This window comes from Vicia villosa, linkage group LG3 (assembly GCF_029867415.1).
Source record: "Vicia villosa cultivar HV-30 ecotype Madison, WI linkage group LG3, Vvil1.0, whole genome shotgun sequence".
In the NCBI taxonomy this organism is placed as follows: Eukaryota; Viridiplantae; Streptophyta; class Magnoliopsida; order Fabales; family Fabaceae; genus Vicia; species Vicia villosa.
Window position 1 is genome coordinate 199,475,016 of NC_081182.1, and position 17,711 is coordinate 199,492,726.

Consider the following 17,711-nt stretch of genomic DNA (forward strand, 5'->3'; position numbering starts at 1 on the left):
ACAAAATTAACTCCAAAAATTTTCAAAAAATTGCAAATTCGTCCTTAATAATTTTTTAAATTAACAATTTGGTCCTACAAATTTTTTAAAATTACAAATTGGTGTCTACTTTTTAATTTTTTAATTTGGTCCAAAAAATTTAAATTTTATAAAAAATACCTCAAAAATCTAACAATGAATTATCTTAATACTCCATCCAAACAAAATAATTTATAAATGAATAGATTTAAATTGAATCATTTAAATTGCTTTAAATTTTAAATTCCTTTAAAATTTACAATTATCTCATCCAAACAGATTCTAAGATTAATATGTTCACCACAAATTGAAGTTCATATATTAATAACAAATACTCACAACCATGAAGCTTTGCAGAAGCATCATTTGGTTAAATGCTTCATTGGTTGGTGATATCACTACGTCAAACCTGCAACTAAACCATTACGTCTTGGTTTATGAGGTCCACTTGATCCATGAGTAATTTTACAATTCCTCTAGATTTCTCCATGACTATGCCAAACAATTGTCTATGATAAAAAAGGAAAGTATCTGTTAAAAGACTATGGAAAAAGAAAAGAGGAAATTCAATTAACAAAAATATATTATTAAACATGGCAATCCCATAAAGAACATTGCAAGGTTCATTCTAATTAAAAATGCAGCAATATTCGTAGTACTAATTTAAACATATTTAAAATTTTAGGGTTAAATATGTTTTTAGTCCTTATAAATATGTGACCCTGCATTTTTAGGCCCTATATAAATTTTTATGCATGCAATTTCAGTCCTTTTTATTTTCTAAAATTTTAAAAACAGTTTAATTATCCTTTAATTTGTAAATTTTTGAATAATTTTTTTATATATGTTTAGAATACTGTAAAATATTTATTTACCAAGTTTTAGAATTTTTTAAAACGAGAAAAATTAAATATGAATTTTTCAAACTTCAAAAAATAATGATAAAAGTAATGAGAAATTAAATTTTGAGTTTCTTTTTTATTTCAAGAACTTTTTAAAACATTATCAACATGTCTGCAAAATAATCATTGTAAAATACACATTGATTTGACAGTAAGGACTGAAACTAGGTGCATAATAATTTTATAAGGATCACTCATTGAAGGAAAATTTTATAGAGACTAAAAATGCAGGGTTGCATATTTATAGGGACTAAAAATATATTTAACCCAAACTTTTATGCATTCTCTGTTGCTGGAAAAAAAAAACATTGGAAGGTTCATTCAACATATTTTATTTTTGTTTTAGTGTTTAATTTATTTTCTAATAATATTTTCTATATGAATAACTAATTTTAAGTTTGGTGTTGTATATAAAATTGAAATTTTGATTATGATGTTATGAAAGTTGAATTTAAATATGGTGATTCATGTCTTCATGAAATTCAACTTTCTTTACTGTGCTGTCCTTCAAACACGTTTGCAGGTAAATGTACATCACAAAAAAAATTTGATCTAATATATAACTCTCTTTTAAATTACTGTACTATATAAATCTTTTTTTTTTTTATGGTAAACATATTTCATTAAGAACCAGAAACAGAAGAAATACAAGCAGGGCTACCAAAACTTGGTATATGCCCAGTCCAAGTCCTAGATCCCATAGCCTTACCAATACCTACCATTCTATGGGCATCAACATTAATAGATCTACTAATAAACATGATTGAAACATTACAGAAATTAGAAATTGAAATTCTGCAGTCATTAGCAATAGGTTCCAAGTCAGAGTTGGTCGTCACGCCATTGATACAGTCAACCACTGCCATAACGTCGGACTGAACGACAAAGTTTTGAAGGCTCAAATCTTTTGCGAGTTGAAGAGACCACCGGATAGCCAAAATCTCAGCCGTAGATGGAGAAGCCACGCTCTCAATTCGCTTGGTGGCTGCTAAGAAAATGCTAGCAGTAGGATCCTTAATAATGCAACCAAACGCTATCGTTCCATCATCATAACAACTTGCATCAGTTTGGATAATCCACCCTGCCTGCTTTTGCGTACATGTATCAGCTCTATTGCAATCCGTATCCACACATAATAAGCCCACAGTCTCTTCATCGATGGTTCGACGTAATTCAGCAGCCACAACCTCCGTCATTGGCTTGACTCCTTTAAAGACCACGCAGTTTCGTAACTGCCAGATTTTCCACCAACAAATCGCAAAGATTTGACCAAGCATCATGTCCTTTCGGGAGAAAATGTCGCTCAACAGATCCTCAACGCCACCATTTAAAGGGATACGAATTCCCAAGGGGCAAGAGAATAAAGTTCTTCTAACAAATTCACAGCGAAGAAAAAGATGGGTGGAATTTTCTAACTCTTGTTGGCACAGAGGACAGAGGCCATCACTAGGCAAACCTTTTTTCAAAAGATTACTCTTTGTGGGCAGGATATCTCTAAGGACTCGCCACAGAAAGTTCTTAACTCTAGGATTCACCTGCAATTTCCATACTTGCTTCCAGATTCGCGGTCTCCCATTAGTCGAGGGTCCAGGATTGAATTTGCGACGTTGCTCCCCTAACCAGTGGTATGCCGATTTAACCGAATATAAGCCATCAATTTCGTGGTGCCAAACCAATTTGTCTTCAGGGGGGTTATGAGAAAGAGGAATGCTACTGATATGAAGGACTTCGATAGGGCTGAAGTTTTCCCGTAGCATATCCAAATTCCAACAGGCCAAATCTGCATTGATGAGGGCATTAACTTTAGTAGAGGGATCAAGGGCTCGCGGCGCCGCTGCAATTTGAAAACCTGGCAGAGTTGGAATCCAGCGCTCATTCCAAATGCTGACCTTATCGCCGTTACCTATCCTCCATCTGGATCCATTCAACACCATCTCTTTAGAGCTCAGAATGCTACGCCAAGCATAGCTGGGATTATAGCCACTCTGCGCCTCCGCGATGGAGCAGCGAGGGTAATAACGCCCTTTAAAGAACCGTTCCAATAAAGAGCCATCAGCTTGAAGTAGACGCCAGAATTGTTTACCAAGGAGGCTTGAATTGAAGTCGTGGATTCCCCTAAAACCAATACCACCATCTCCTTTGGATTGGGCTAGCTTTTCCCACTTTAACCAATGAATCTTTCGCTCTCCATCTTTTGATCCCCACCAAAACTTCGCTAGCATCGATTCAATTTCTTTACAACAACTTTCTGGTATGCGATAGCAACTCATGATGTATGTTGGAATTGCCTGAGCCACCGCCTTAATCAGAATTTCCTTCCCTGCCCTGGATAGGAACCTCTCCTTCCACCCCTTCACTTTTTTCCAAACCCTGTCTGCAACAAGCCTGAATACCTCCTTCTTTGATCTTCCAAAGACAACGGGGAGCCCCAGATATCGCGAGTGATGACTCACACCACGGAAACCTAAGGTAGAGTTAATGATTTCTTTCGTCGCTTCTCCCACATTGCCACTAAAAGACACTTCCGATTTATCCACATTAACCATTTGGCCAGATGCTGCTTGGTACAAGCTAAGAATATGAAGAACACGTTCAGCTTCCACCTCACTGGCTCTAGCGAAGAGGAGATTGTCGTCAGCAAAAAATAGGTGTGAAATTGTTGGAGATTTGCGCGCTACTGTAATGCCATGGATTTTCCTCTCGTTCACCGCCTGCCGCAACATTCTGGATAACACATCTGCACAGAGAACAAACAAATAGGGTGAGAGTGGGTCTCCTTGACGGAGGCCCCTTGCTGGTGTGAATCTTCTACTCGGTTGTCCGTTGATGAGCAGTTGGTATGAAACTGTAGAAATACATTTATGAATTAAGGATATCATTGAGGGGGGAAAATCCATTCTTTGAAGAACTCCAATCACAAAACTCCACTCCAGTCTGTCATAAGCCTTTGACATATCTAACTTCAGTGCCATATATCCCTTTTTCCCTTTCTTCTTATGTTTCATCCAATGAAAACATTCCATTGCGATTAGCGCGTTGTCCGTGATGAGTCTTCCCCGGATGAAAGCACTTTGTTCTTCGCTAATGATCTCCGGGAGGAAGGTTTTAAGTCTGTTAGCTATTGTCTTGGTAACGGCCTTCATGACTACATTGCACAGGCTGATTGGTCTGTAATCCATAGGTGAGGTTGGGTTCTTCCTCTTTGGAATAAGGGCTATGAAGGTGTCATTAATGGCAGCAGGGTCACCATTATTGTTTAGAATATCCAGAACAAAGTGGGTAACATCATTGCCAACCGTAGGCCAATACTTTTGAAAGAATAGAGCTGGGAGTCCATCCGGGCCCGGGGATTTTGTTGGGTGCATCTGAAAAATAGCCTCGTGAACTTCAGCTGGAGAGAAATGGTTGGCACAATAGGATTTGTGACTCTCCGATAATCTCACATGGACAAAGCTGCAAGCTTCAGAGATGCTAGAAGGGTTGGTCGAAGTAAATATCTCAGTGAAGTAATTTACCAGGATTCTTTCACATCTATCACGACCTCTCTGCCAATTCCCATTCTCGTCTTTCAACCTTTTGATTGAGTTGTTTCTTCTTCTACGATCAGCTTTAGAATGGAAATATTTTGTGTTTCTATCCCCATCCTGTAGCCAAACCGCTCTACTTCTTTGTCGCCATAACGTTTCCTCCGTCCTAAGCAAGTTATCTCTCTGCCGCTCTAAAGCTCTGTAGTGATTTATCTCCTCTTCATCTCCAGACCATCTTCGATCCTCTTTAATAAGATTTTCCAGACGCATTATTTCTTTCTTAATACTGCTAGTACGCATATCCTTGAAATAAAATTGCAGCTCCTAGATAGACCTCAATTGCTGTTGAAAATTTCCAGGATCCCTCTTCCATAAATGGCTCACGAAATTACCGCAAGATTTTTCCTTGGACCAAGCCTCCTCAAATCGAAAGAGATACCTCCTTCTATCATTATCCGCCTCCTTTTGAATCAGAATACGCAGCGCCGCATGATCGGAACCGAACCTCTCCAAATGATGCACCTTGGTGAGGGGGAAATTATGTATGAAACTCGTCGAACACAAACTCCTATCCAGCCTACATTGGATATTCTGATCTCCCACTCTTCCATTAGTCCAGGTGAAGGGATATCCTTCGAAACAGACTTTCTGCAAATCACAAACACTCATTGTGCTCCGACCCCAATTCATTTGAGTATCCGATCGCATGTTGCCCCCCATTTTGTCAGAATCATACAATATATCGTTGAGATCTCCAAAGAAAACTATATTGCTGCCACTTTCCGTATTTATAGCCTGTATCAGTTTCCATGTGTCCTTCTTCCTAGCCTCATCCGGATAACCATACACTCCTGCAAAAAACCATGGCTCATCATCATCTTCTTGTTGACAGAATCCCGCTATGTGATTAGGAGAGGAGGATTGAATAGAGATATCAGTACCCTCATTCCACCATAGACAGAGCCCCCCAGATCTTTCTCTACCAGACCCACGACAATCCACTATTAAATCAAAAGAAAAGTTAAACTTCAATTTTAGTTTCGTCATCTCATCTTTCTTCAGCCTAGTCTCCATTAGAAAGACAAGTTGAGGATTTTCAGTTTTAAGAAGCCTCGCAAGGCCTCGAACTGCACGAGGGCTCCCCAAACCCCTGCAGTTCCAGCTAACAGTTTTCATTGGGGTAGGCGGTGTTGGTCATCCAACACCACCTCTGGTCCTTTGTTAAGAGAGTGCTTAGTGTCTGCCACCTGTTTCCTCTTCTTATCTCCCCCACCGTAATCTTCAAGAGAGCCTTCGACCACCATGACATCCACAAGGTGTCGCTTGGATAGTTTTGGTTTGGCCGACAAATCTGCAGCCGTTTTGGCACTTTTTGTGGTCTTTCTTCTCACCCACTTTCTCTTCTGGACTCCCACCTCCTTGGACTCGGCTATCTTCTCTGTTGATAAAGCTACCGCCCCGAGGGATTCAGCTACCGTCTCCACATCTACAGGATTTGCATTTGTCTCCTCTCCACGCTTACCGCTATCTTTCTGCTGGTTTAATATCTGGTTATCTTGTTGGGTTTCAAGGTCATCACTGTCACCCTTCCCTTTATGTTCACAACGGCTTTGACTGGAAGAAACATTGAAGAGTTCTCTGCTGCAAAGACTAGAGCTTGAATCCTTCCTCTTAAAATCTTCATTCATTTTCGGGAGAGGGGATGCACGTAACCATTGCCCGAAAGCTAAGTCTTGCTCCTCTAGTTCCTCGTATCCTTCCTCATTGAGATCCTCAACTGCTTCACAATCTTTAATCTGATGACCCATACGACCACAGACAAAGCAAAAGGTTGGCAATCTCTCGTATTTAAAATGGACCCTTATTTTTTTCTCTTTGAAAGAAACAACCGTTCCACGCTTCAAAGGTTCTTTCAGATTTAGTGTAACCTTAATCCGCAGGAACCTGCCATTTCGGTGCGCCTCCTTGACATCCATTTCCTCATACGATCCAATAATGTTTCCAAGTTTCTTTGCCATTGTTTCAGATCTGAGCATGAGTGGCAAGTCGTAAACTCGGACCCAGAAGGAACTGAAATGCATGTTCAGATCTGAAGGTTGTTCCTCTCCTGATATGCGTCTAAATACCAGCAAGGCTCTGTCGAAGCTCCAAGGTCCAGACTTGAGAACGTATTCCATATCTCTCTTTGAGCCAAACTTGAACAGAAATAGATTTTTACTCAGATCCTGAACTTCCACTGCGTGTTTCAGCTTCCAAGCATTCAGCATCGTGGTTTAGGGTTTAGTTACTAGATTTTTACTCAGATCCTGTACTATATAAATCTTAATTAATATTAAATTGGCAGAAATTGTTTATGTTAGTTACTAGATCATGGATTTTGTTGTGACGTGTAGACTATGGGTCTGTTTGGTAAAATAGTGGTTGACTGATTGTTGATGACAGATGACTTATAGCTTATAGCAGGTGGTTGAGACTGATAACTTATAAGCTAATTGAAGTGTTTGGTAAAAATAGTGGTTCAATTAACTTATAAATGTAAAATGAATATATAATTATTTTATTTTAAATTAAAATAAATTATAAGAGTTAAAAATGAATTTTAATTAAAATAATAAAGATAAAAAAGGAAGAGAAAATAATAAACTATAAGACATAAGCTAAAACGATATTTGAAATAACGTCTGAAAAATAAATTATAAGTTAGTAAAATAAACTATAAGCTCGTGATGAAAAGACCGTTACCAAACGTATCTAAATTATCATATGAGTTTATAAGACATAAGAGATAAGCTCAAAAACATGTCTTCCCAATCAGAGCTATGAATATGTTATAATTTATTTTTAAAACTAAAAGATTAATGTATAATTTTAGTTACCATTACGTCAAACTGATACTAACTAATATTGCCCCAATTGATCCATGTGTAATTTTTTAATTCCGCTAGATTGCTTCATGTCCTTAGCCAACAATGGTCTATAATCAAAAAGAAAAGTATTGTAAGTAAACAACATAAATAGAAAAGAGGCAGTTCAATTTAATTTCAAACAACAATATTATGTGCTTATTGACAGATAACAACAACAATAAAATTGCAACAAAGTATCATATTAAATCTTCACAGACAAGATTCTCAATTTTATTTCATAAAATTCTAAGCAATAAATCAAATCTAGAAAATTATTCGTAAGTGATAAACAATAGAAAGAGAGAAGAGGTAATGCAAAAAAGATAATGAGAAAACACATACAATTTTTTTGTCGCTAGCTTTGCAATTTGGTTTCTTAATTAGAATCTCCATCATCTTAGAATTGACGTTCTGAAAAAAATATATTAAACATTACACTGAATCCCATAAGGAATATAAGCAGAAAAGAAAATGTGATGGAAGAAATTTGAGCACAATAGGACAGTGGGTCAAACCTAAAATACTTTACAGCAATCCATATCAACAGCAAGAATAAAAGAAGTTTTTAATGTGAGAACAAGGATGCATTTCATTTCAATTTGAATCCAAGATGGAACCAAAACCTGGATTAGGAACAAAATGTTGTCCATAAACAGGTGAAAATAAATATATTTATTGATGACATTTATAACAAGAAACAATAAACAAGTGTTTTGGTGACTCACCTTGATGTAATACTCATTCAATGATATCGTGATTTAAATATATTGTGGGAATGTGAGAAATCTTCCTCCATTCTTTCCCTTGCTTCCTCCGCAATTTTGCTTCCAATAATGGACACCCTGTGATAATCAGTAATTTAAGAGAGGAAGGCAATTCCCCTTTTTCCGGCAACGACTTGAGCTTGGGTGAGTCATAAATGAGAAGTTGTTGGAGAGAGGTGAGATGTTGAAGCCACTTCCCATCCAAGCATTCTATATCTTTAAGGTCGCCGATATTCAAGGAAATGAGATTAGTGGGTAGAAACGGAACTTGAGTTTTCATCAGCCCCTTCACAATATCATGACTTCGAATATCCAGCGTTGAAAGAGAAGTGAGATGTTGCCAAGTTGTATTCCACCAAATCCCTCCAACTCCGCCAATCAACAAGTCCCGTAAATTGTTAGGCAAATCATCTATGGAAAACGATTGCAGATTTGGAAGGTTAACAATATTCATTTCTTGAAGGCTAGTGAAAGTCTTTAATGATTCAGGTAGAGAACGGAACTTCTTACAGCCCCACACAGTTAAATCAGCGAGGTTAGGAATAGGCAATCCACTTAGGGAAACTGACTCCAATTCATCGCAACTACTTATTCTGATGGTTCTAAGAAACAAGAGATTCTGTTTTGATGCATCTTCTGCAATTAATATGGATTTTAAATGTTTGCAGCCATAAATCACGAGAATTTTGAGGACCGGGAAAGAGCACAAGGTAAATGATGTCGTTGAATTGCAACTTTTACTTATTTCCAAACGCTCGAGTGATTTGTAATTGTGAAAAGATTTATGAGAAAGGAATTCCAGATTCTCACATCTATCAATTATGATAGATTGTAAGGTTTTGGGAAGACCGTCTCTCGGAAAGGATGTTAGAGATGGAATATTTTCTAAGGTTATCTTTTGAAGGGAATTCAGGCTAATCATCAATTGGCTGAACATGTCAAATGGTGGGCCTGTATCATCTGAACTCCTTGACTTTATCAGTAGAGAACAATCATGTAACTCAAGTTCAATAAGGGAAGGAAGGTTGTACGGTGTAATCACTATGAGTTCGGGACAATGTTTCACCCATAAATGTGTCAGCTTAGGAAGGTTGGTCGGTATGTTTTCCTTGAGTTTTGGGCAATCTACTAATGACAAGTGTATAAGACTAGGAAACTCTATATATGTACCTCCAATCAACTCCCATTCCTTCCACTCTAGCATATTTTCAAAGCTTAGAGTCTTTAAAGAGGTGAATGGTTGAAATGAAGGAGAGTCTCTTCTATAAAACTCGGTACGAACACTCTTTATTGATTGCATCCCACTAATAAAGAGTTCTTTAAGATTATCGAGTTGCCCCAGGGATGGGAGCCTTGAACAATTTTTACATCCCGAGATTTTTATACACACTATGTTGCTAAATAATGGATTGCCCAACCAATCTGGTAATTTTTCTCCACAATATCCGGAAATGGTCAAACTCTTCAAATGTGTCGATGGGCGTAGACGTTCCAATACAACATTTTGTATTTGTGAGTTTGAAGGATTAATGCATGACCATCTTAGTTCCAACTCGTCAATTTCTTTTTTCATCTCCAAATTTGCTTGAGAAGCATGAGATGGGTCAATTACATTTTCAAGTTGTGAGATGGAAAGTCTTCCCCGTAGATGGGGATATTTTCCAAGATCTTCAATCTTCAATCCAACGTCCTTAACATTGCTTATAACAAAGTCGGACAATGTCTGTAGATTTTTCAATTTGGAAATTTGTGCCGGCATTTTCTTCAATTTAGTGCCTCTGATGTCAAGGTGGCGCAGTTTCACCAATTTCCCCATGTCCTTTGGCAATTCAGTGAGTTCTTTGCAACTTGACAACAACAAAGTCTGCAAATTGTAAAGCTTGCATGTTTCGGAAGGCAAAGATTTAATCTGAGTGCTAGAGAGATTCAAGTATCGCAGATATATCAAATTTCCAATAAAGTTGGGTAATTCAGTGATATTTTTGAAGTGTGAAAGTGATAACACGTGTAATTGTGTCATTGTCGACAACAAGCCAGAAAATAACTTCAACGACGTAGAATTACCATAATTCCATGAAATTTGCACTGGCATGGGTAGAAAGGTTCGTAGACCTTTTAATCCATGCAAATTTTCAATTTTATTGTATGAGTTATATTTTAGTCTATCGAATGACAAGTGCCGCACCCTTTTATCTATCATTTCATCTATTTTATGATTGTCTAACCTAGTACAGTATGGAGATGAAATTTTCATAGCTAAGTCATTGATGAGGTCATGCATTTCAAAGCATACTTTCTCATCACCGATGAACTCTTCTGACTCATTGTTAATGGACCGTTGACGTATCAGAGACCTTGACACTAGCTCATCAAAGTATTCTTCAGCTACTTTTTCCCAACTTTTTTCACTTTTCGGTTGAGGTATTAAGCCTTCTGCAATCCACAACGGAACCACCGTCTTTTTGCTTAAAATTGAGTTTTTCGGAAAAATTGAACAATAAGCAAATCATCCTTTTAAATAACTCGGAAGGAAATGGTAGCTCAATAGCAGAGATGATTGCACCCCATCATTTGTTTGTTCCCAAATATTGTTGTTTAATAAATCACTCCAATGATCAGGTGACAATTTGGTGCGAAGAATAGCCCCCAGTGTTACTATAGCTAATGGTAAGCCACGACATTTTTCGGAAATTTCTCTACCAATTTTTTCTAGATTGTGATATTGTTCGCAACTTCTTTCTACAAATGCATGTATGGCTAGTAAAGACCAGGATGCTTCAGTTCCCAAATATCCTAAATGGTGGACAAAGAGAGATCTTTGCTTGGGTAATGCAACTCTTTCATCTCGAGTTGTGATGATGATCTTACTTCCTATTTGCCCAACATTAAAGATATCACTTAGACTATTCCAATCAACATAGTTTTCATGCAACATATCATCCAATACTAACAAAAACTTTTGATTACTTAATGTTTGCTGCAATTTTTATTGGAGTTTAGCAATGTTAGTCTCTATAACTGTTTTAGAAGTGACAGATTCAAGAATGACTTTAGTGACAGTGAAAAAATTAAAATCTTTTGGTATATGTGCCCACCCTCTAACCTTAAATTTATCCTTCAATTCATTGTCATTGTAAAGGAGTTTAGCTAGTGTTGTTTTTCCTAACCCTCCCATACCCACAATAGAAATCACTCCTATTTTATGTCCACTATCACAAACATCCTCTAACAACAGAAACTCTTTAAGTTTCTTTTTGTCATCCTCTCTACCTTTAATTTCATATTCACTTAACAAAACAGGACTTGTAGGAGTTACATTCCTAACAAAGCTAGAATCACCTTCTATCAATACAGGATTAGGGATTTTCAAATAATCCAATTTTTCATATAACTTTAAGAGTTTAGAATTGATCTCTTTATTGAACTTCTTAAAATAAGAAAGACACTTTTTAAGAACCTGGTTAGCTTCTACATTGCACCGCAATGCTTCGGTGTTGATTTCATCAAACAGATCTTCAGCTTCATAGACAACATCTTGCAGCGTATTCCGCCACTCCGCAACCAGATCATCAGTGAACTGTTTGTCCCCACCTTTACGAAGTTCAGATTAAAGTCTTAGCAGTGTTGTCTTCACCTTATAGATCAGCACATCGTCAAGCTTAGTCCTCCGAAAGAAATCAATAAACTCGCCAGAAGTAATCATTTCCACCAACTTTTCCACAGAAGCGGAAAGAAATGCTCCTCCAACCATAGCCTCCATAACTTAGTTAAACAAAGTAAGAATAGTTTGAGAAATTGTTGTGGAAAGAAAATGCAATGCAAGGTAGAAAAAAATGACTTATAAAGTGGTAGTAGATTGATTACTTTTCTTGCATGTCAAGTTTCTAACATCTAACATACAAGTTTCTTTATACTTTTATAAAATATAACACCAAATAAAATTCTTGATAAAGTAATAAACTTTCATATCGTATAATTGTTACCGAAATTGATTGACTAGTTTATTCTTTGTGTCCGATACTTTTTATTCTCTACTAATGTGCAAGCAAAGTATCTTTATTATATCCCTATGACACTAAGAAATATAATTTATTGTTCACGTTTTGAGATGATATGATTCAAAAGTGGAGGTTTTATATTTAGAGTAAGTGAAAAAATGCAGGATCCAATTCCAAATGTTCACAAGACAAAATGAATTTAACATTTAAACTTATTTTAAAATTGTTAAATATAATCAAAATAAGTTTAATTGAACTACATTGAAAATATAAAGATATTTTACACTATCAATGAATCATAACCGTTAAACTTTTATTAATCACATAAAATAATATTTATGAATGATTGTGATTAGGGGTGGCAATAAAATTCATTAAGAGAATATTCATCTAATTCGTCCAATAATTTATCCATCAAATTCACCCATTAAATAAAAAACAAATTTAGTGGATTGATCCAATCCATCCATCAAATTATACGGATGGATTCAATCCATCCATCTCATTTTATAGATCCAATGAATTTAGCTTATTACTATTAAATTGTTTTTTATTAAAAAAATATGAAAAATCTAAAATTAAATAATTTCTTGACATTTTTATGTCTCACATATTCACTCATAGTTTTTCTTTCTTGTACTGTATCATAATATAAAAATGTAAATATTTATTGTTATTGATGTAAACATGAAAAATTAATAATGCTCATACTTAAATGACCTGTCTGTGTTTAATTTAATTTTCACGTAAAATGGCTTAATTGTAATTGCAATGTATTGGTTTTAATTTTCTTTAGATAGAATTAGTTAATGAAAAATTAGTTGGTTAGAATTAGAAAGTTAATCAACACGTTAATTGAGAAGGTTATCACGTTAATTGGTTAATCAAGAAGTAAAGTTAATCAACATGTTAATTGATTAGAATTAGTTACATGGATAAATATTTAAGTTAATTGTATGGATGGATGGATATCCATCCATTAGAAATACCTTAACGGATGGATTGGATGAATTATATTACTTAGTGGATGGATTGAATTGGATTTTTAAAAGAAAGTTTAGTGGATTGTTAATGGATTAATGAATTGTTTTGATCCATCCATTAACAATCCAATCCAAATCCATCCAATCCAGCCATTTTGCCACTCTTAGTTGTGATGCTAAGTTTATATGCTTTAGTTGAGTTAATTGTGTGTAAAATATTGATTTAGAGTTAAATTCGTAATAGCAACAATTACTTATATTTATATTAATTTAAATAAATTATTGATACTTTTAAATCAATAACCTTTTCTAAAATAAAAAACTGTATCAATATTGATTTGTCAATCTTTGAGGTGTGTTTAATTTGATACAAATTTTCAATGCATCCCATGGATCTTTTAGCTACCGCGCGAATTTTCAAAGTTTGATCTTTGCAACTATTCAATCTTGATGTACTGTACGTTTCTACTTGATAAAGGCACACCGCGGGGTACTTGAATGGAAGTTCTCATTCTGAAAAACTTATAGCTTCAAGGATATCCTGCTTTACTTCTGGTTTGACACCCCCGAAATAAACCTTGCACTTTACCGAATGTTCAAACTGGTTGTACTCGAGAACTTTTAAAACACCTACATCGAAATTTTAAGAAACATGTCATCTCCTCTTGTAAAATACATTAGATCATTTGTAAAAGTAATACTAGTAAGAGACCCGTGCTCCCGCACGGGTAATTTAATTATGATGTTGTATAAAATATATTTGGACACATGTAAATTTGAAATGAATGATTTAATTATAAATGAATAATAATCCTAAAAGTTTAACTGTATTCAATAACCATATAAAAAAAGGACATGTGTGTTGAAGAAAAAAAATGAAATTTTAAGGAATAAAAATATTAAATTTTAGAAATAGATACAAAATTTGAAATATTTACTTATTTTTAAAATAAACAAAAATCATATAGATTTAATTATATTAAATATTAAATAATCATACAAAAAAGAAGAAAAAAAATAGGGAGATGGAGAAAAAATTAAAGATAAAAATTTTATCTCTTAAATTAAGATAATGATTGATTAAATTAAAATAGATATTGTCTTGATAGTGACATGTGAAAAAAATTAATAATTAATCTCATATTTATTAAAATTTTGTTATATGCAGAGAAGGGAACATGGCATTGGAGGAAGACATATTTCTGCTGCTACTTGGAGTTTTGATTTGAGTTAATTTTAGATATAGTTTAGTTGATTGAAGTTATTCAATTATTTTGTATTAATCACTTTGTATTAGTACATGGTTGTCATGTACCAAAACATGTTGAATTCCTAATTTTTAGAGTGGATGTAGTGGAACATGTTGATCCTAATTAAGTTATTTTTATCGTGTAGCAGAACATGTTGAATTCTGCATTATTGTTAAACTACCAAATATATTTAGCTCTAGCCTTTAAAAGTAATGAAGCAAACATTTTTGTTTGATTTTGTCATTTAATAAAACAATCCAGCAATTCATAAAACAGTAACAATTAATAAAACCATGGTAATTTTACATTAGTAGTTTTACAGTAGCAATTTTTTAATTTTTTCAATAAAACAATAGCAATTTTATGTTAGCAATTTTGTCATTTATGCCAACTTTCAATTTTGTCATTCTCAACATCATAACTTCATCAAGATGTAGGTGATTGGAGTAATCTTTGCATTATAATTAATTACAATTCTATCTGTTATAACTCTATACAGTCCTGAATAATATGGTATATGACAACAACATTGGCCTTTGAGTTGATAAAATTAACAACCTCGTCATCAGTAACTCATCATCAGTAACAGTTTCAAAGACCAAAGTTAATTGTATCAAGCTCCAACCAATTTGGTTTAGTATTCCTGTAACAAATTGAAATTGGGTAATTTAGTATTAAAATCAAACACATGGAGTCCATTAAAATCAAACCAATTTTAAAGGGAGGAGAAATCATGAAATGACGGTGTCTAGACATACAAACACAATTCAGAAGTGTTTGAGTATGCGGAGAAGAAAAGGTGCAGAAGACAAGGAAGAACTATAATTAAATCTTAACTGCAACAGCATGTACATTCACCCCGAGCTATCGCGTAAATCAATTGGCACAGATCGGTTTTGTATCAAACACCAAAAATATAAAAGAATTCAACATCACTAGCAGGCTCCCATAATCGATTTAATTGCTAACAAAAAAGGGCTGAGAGAAAATCAGAAACGGAATAGAATACTTACAGGTTCATAGCAGCAAAACATTAATATAAACTAACTCACATAAACCAACTCACATAAACCAAGTTATGAATACTCAACGACATATTAATGGATTTGGTCTCCTCTTGCATATGTCCTTCACTTTCTAAAACCAACTCACATAAACCAAGTTATCAAAACCAACTCATATAAACTAACTCATCAAATGAAAATATAAACAATTTTTAGCTAATAGTAGTGACCAAGGTTTTAACTGCAGTCCAAAATTTAATCTGCATGCATAATTACACCCACAAATACAATAGTGTCCAACGGCCGCGAATAATAATCTGTCGACGTGCAAATTGCAGCCAGACTGATAATCTACAACAAAAACAACATCATTTAAATTTATTCAAAAATTATTCTGCACAAATTATTGCATGTCATCTCTATGAGAAACTCTTTCAACCTACAACAAAAACTCTTTCAACCTACAACAAAAACTCTTTCGGGCAACTTAATAGTCTTCAAACTAAACCATGTCAATTTTATTTAGAGATTTAGATACTGAATTTGCTGGAAAATCTATCAGGTGTAACTTACATGTTTCTCCGGTTGTATTCACTTCAACAAAAACTTTCAATGGTTTCCTGCTTATTTTGGCTACAGCACAATCAAGAAGGTTTTCTATCTACAAACAAAGAAAAAATTAACTAAAACCAGAAATGAAGAAGAAACATTTGCAATACAATATAAAAAAAGGAAGCTAAGATCATGACTGCACTAAATCAAAATACATTCTTTGATAAAACATATTAGGTTGACTATTTTCCAAAACAGTTTGAGATAAATTTTATTACTTAGAACATAATTATTAAGAAATTGATAATAAAAGGCAGTGTTGCAGTTACTTCTAGTCAGTGCTGCAGTTACTTCTAGTCAATATTCACCGTGGCGTGCATCTAGTGTAAGGCCCGTCACTAAAATCACCATTGAGAAACATCATATACCGTACATAGACTACTTTAAACATCAAATAGATAAACAATATAACCATCCAAGTGAAATTCCAAAATGTTAAAATAAATTTCGGCGTGTTACAACTGTTTCCGTGTCCAGTGTTCCATTAACCCGTTTTAACTGTATGTATAATTAACTTAGTTTAACAGAATAAACTCAAAAACCATACCAAGAAGAGGCTTGACTTTATTGCTTTACAAATCTCTGCACGTCATCTCTATGATTAACTCTTTCAACCTGCAATTGAAAAAAAAGGTTGTAGCACAATTTATGTATGAATTGAAAAATTATTAATATTGTTTCAATAATTGGCCCAACATCAACTCCAACACTTTAAGTATTCACTGGAGCCCTGTCACCAGCCACATGCATAGCTAATATGGCAGCAATTTTATCACTTGATGAGGCTTTAGCAGCTGCTGCACTTCTTCCATGTACTAAGGAAGATGCAACATCTACAACACTGAGGGGCTGCATCAGGATTTGATTTGGAATCGTCTTTAATTTGATTAAGTGCTTTTTCAAACTGCAATAAAATCAAATCAATGGTAAATTCATAACAGCTAAGGTACTAACTAACATTTGATTATGAAAAAGTATAGGAATTGAATGTTTTCTAAAACCATGATGGAAAGAACAAACATTCATAAAGTAACAACAACAAAAAAAGAAGAGAAAACCATGAATAATTTAAGCAAAGGTTAATAAGAAGCCATGTAACTCACAAAAAAAGAAACTGACATAATGATGGTTTTGATTGTTACTTTTCTCTTGATTTCACATTCTTCCAATTTTTCCATCCATTTCTCAACCTGAAATGGTAAAATATGTCAAATTTAAAATAGCTCAATAACACTTTAAAATAACACTCACTACAACACAAGCTAGTATACGATATTACATTTGGATGGAAGTAGGCATAAATCATTCTAACTATTTAGATGTAGTGATCAAGCCCAGATCTGAAATGCCGCTATCCACTGAAAAGATTTGTTGCTTAGTTGTATCTTTCTTCTGAAATCAAAACCCCTAACAAAAAATAAATAAAAATACCACAAATTAGAAGAAGTAAATGAAAATGGAATCATAGCACCATAGATCTAAGAATATGAAGGAGTTAAAACAAAAACAAAAATGAAATCAAATGACAAATGAAATCAAACCCAAACGAATATTTATCCAACTCTAAATAAAATGAGAAGAAGTGAAGGAAATATTGAAATGGTAGAAGAGTTTCTAAGATACCATAGAATCAGAGACGAATATTGGCATGGCTATGAGTTTCTGCATTTGCTGCGAGTTGCTTCGTCTTCATTTTCCCAAATAGTTTCGGCAGCTCAGAGGGTGGAGAAAAGGAAAGAGAAAAGAG

At 34.5% G+C, this 17,711-nt stretch overlaps 3 protein-coding genes across 3 annotated transcripts; all 3 read right to left on the reverse strand.

The window, feature by feature from the left end:
* Positions 1 to 4,771: 4,771 nt before the first annotated feature.
* LOC131659713 (uncharacterized) lies at positions 4,772 to 5,623 on the reverse strand. Its single transcript, XM_058928865.1, has one exon. The coding sequence runs from the start codon at positions 5,621 to 5,623 to the stop codon at positions 4,772 to 4,774; it is 852 nt and encodes a 283-aa protein (XP_058784848.1).
* Positions 5,620 to 6,714, reverse strand: LOC131659714 (uncharacterized). Its single transcript, XM_058928866.1, has one exon. It carries the CDS (start codon positions 6,712 to 6,714, stop codon positions 5,620 to 5,622), a length of 1,095 nt encoding a protein of 364 aa, XP_058784849.1.
* Positions 6,715 to 6,890: 176 nt separating this feature from the next.
* On the reverse strand, positions 6,891 to 11,926 carry LOC131593279 (putative disease resistance RPP13-like protein 1). The gene is made up of 4 exons (XM_058865704.1): positions 8,079 to 11,926; positions 7,869 to 7,976; positions 7,696 to 7,764; positions 6,891 to 7,421 (listed from the first exon to the last, which is right to left on the reverse strand). The coding sequence occupies exon 1, from the start codon at positions 10,396 to 10,398 to the stop codon at positions 8,092 to 8,094; it is 2,307 nt and encodes a 768-aa protein (XP_058721687.1). The 5' UTR covers positions 10,399 to 11,926; the 3' UTR covers positions 6,891 to 7,421; positions 7,696 to 7,764; positions 7,869 to 7,976; positions 8,079 to 8,091.
* Positions 11,927 to 17,711: the final 5,785 nt, after the last annotated feature.

Excerpts from the sequence above, each read along its gene's own strand:
- LOC131659713 (XM_058928865.1), bottom strand. The coding sequence starts at position 5,623 with ATGAAAACTGTTAGCTGGAACTGCAGGGGTTTGGGGAGCCCTCGTGCA.
- LOC131659714 (XM_058928866.1), bottom strand. The coding sequence starts at position 6,714 with ATGCTGAATGCTTGGAAGCTGAAACACGCAGTGGAAGTTCAGGATCTG.
- LOC131593279 (XM_058865704.1), bottom strand. The coding sequence starts at position 10,398 with ATGCATGACCTCATCAATGACTTAGCTATGAAAATTTCATCTCCATAC.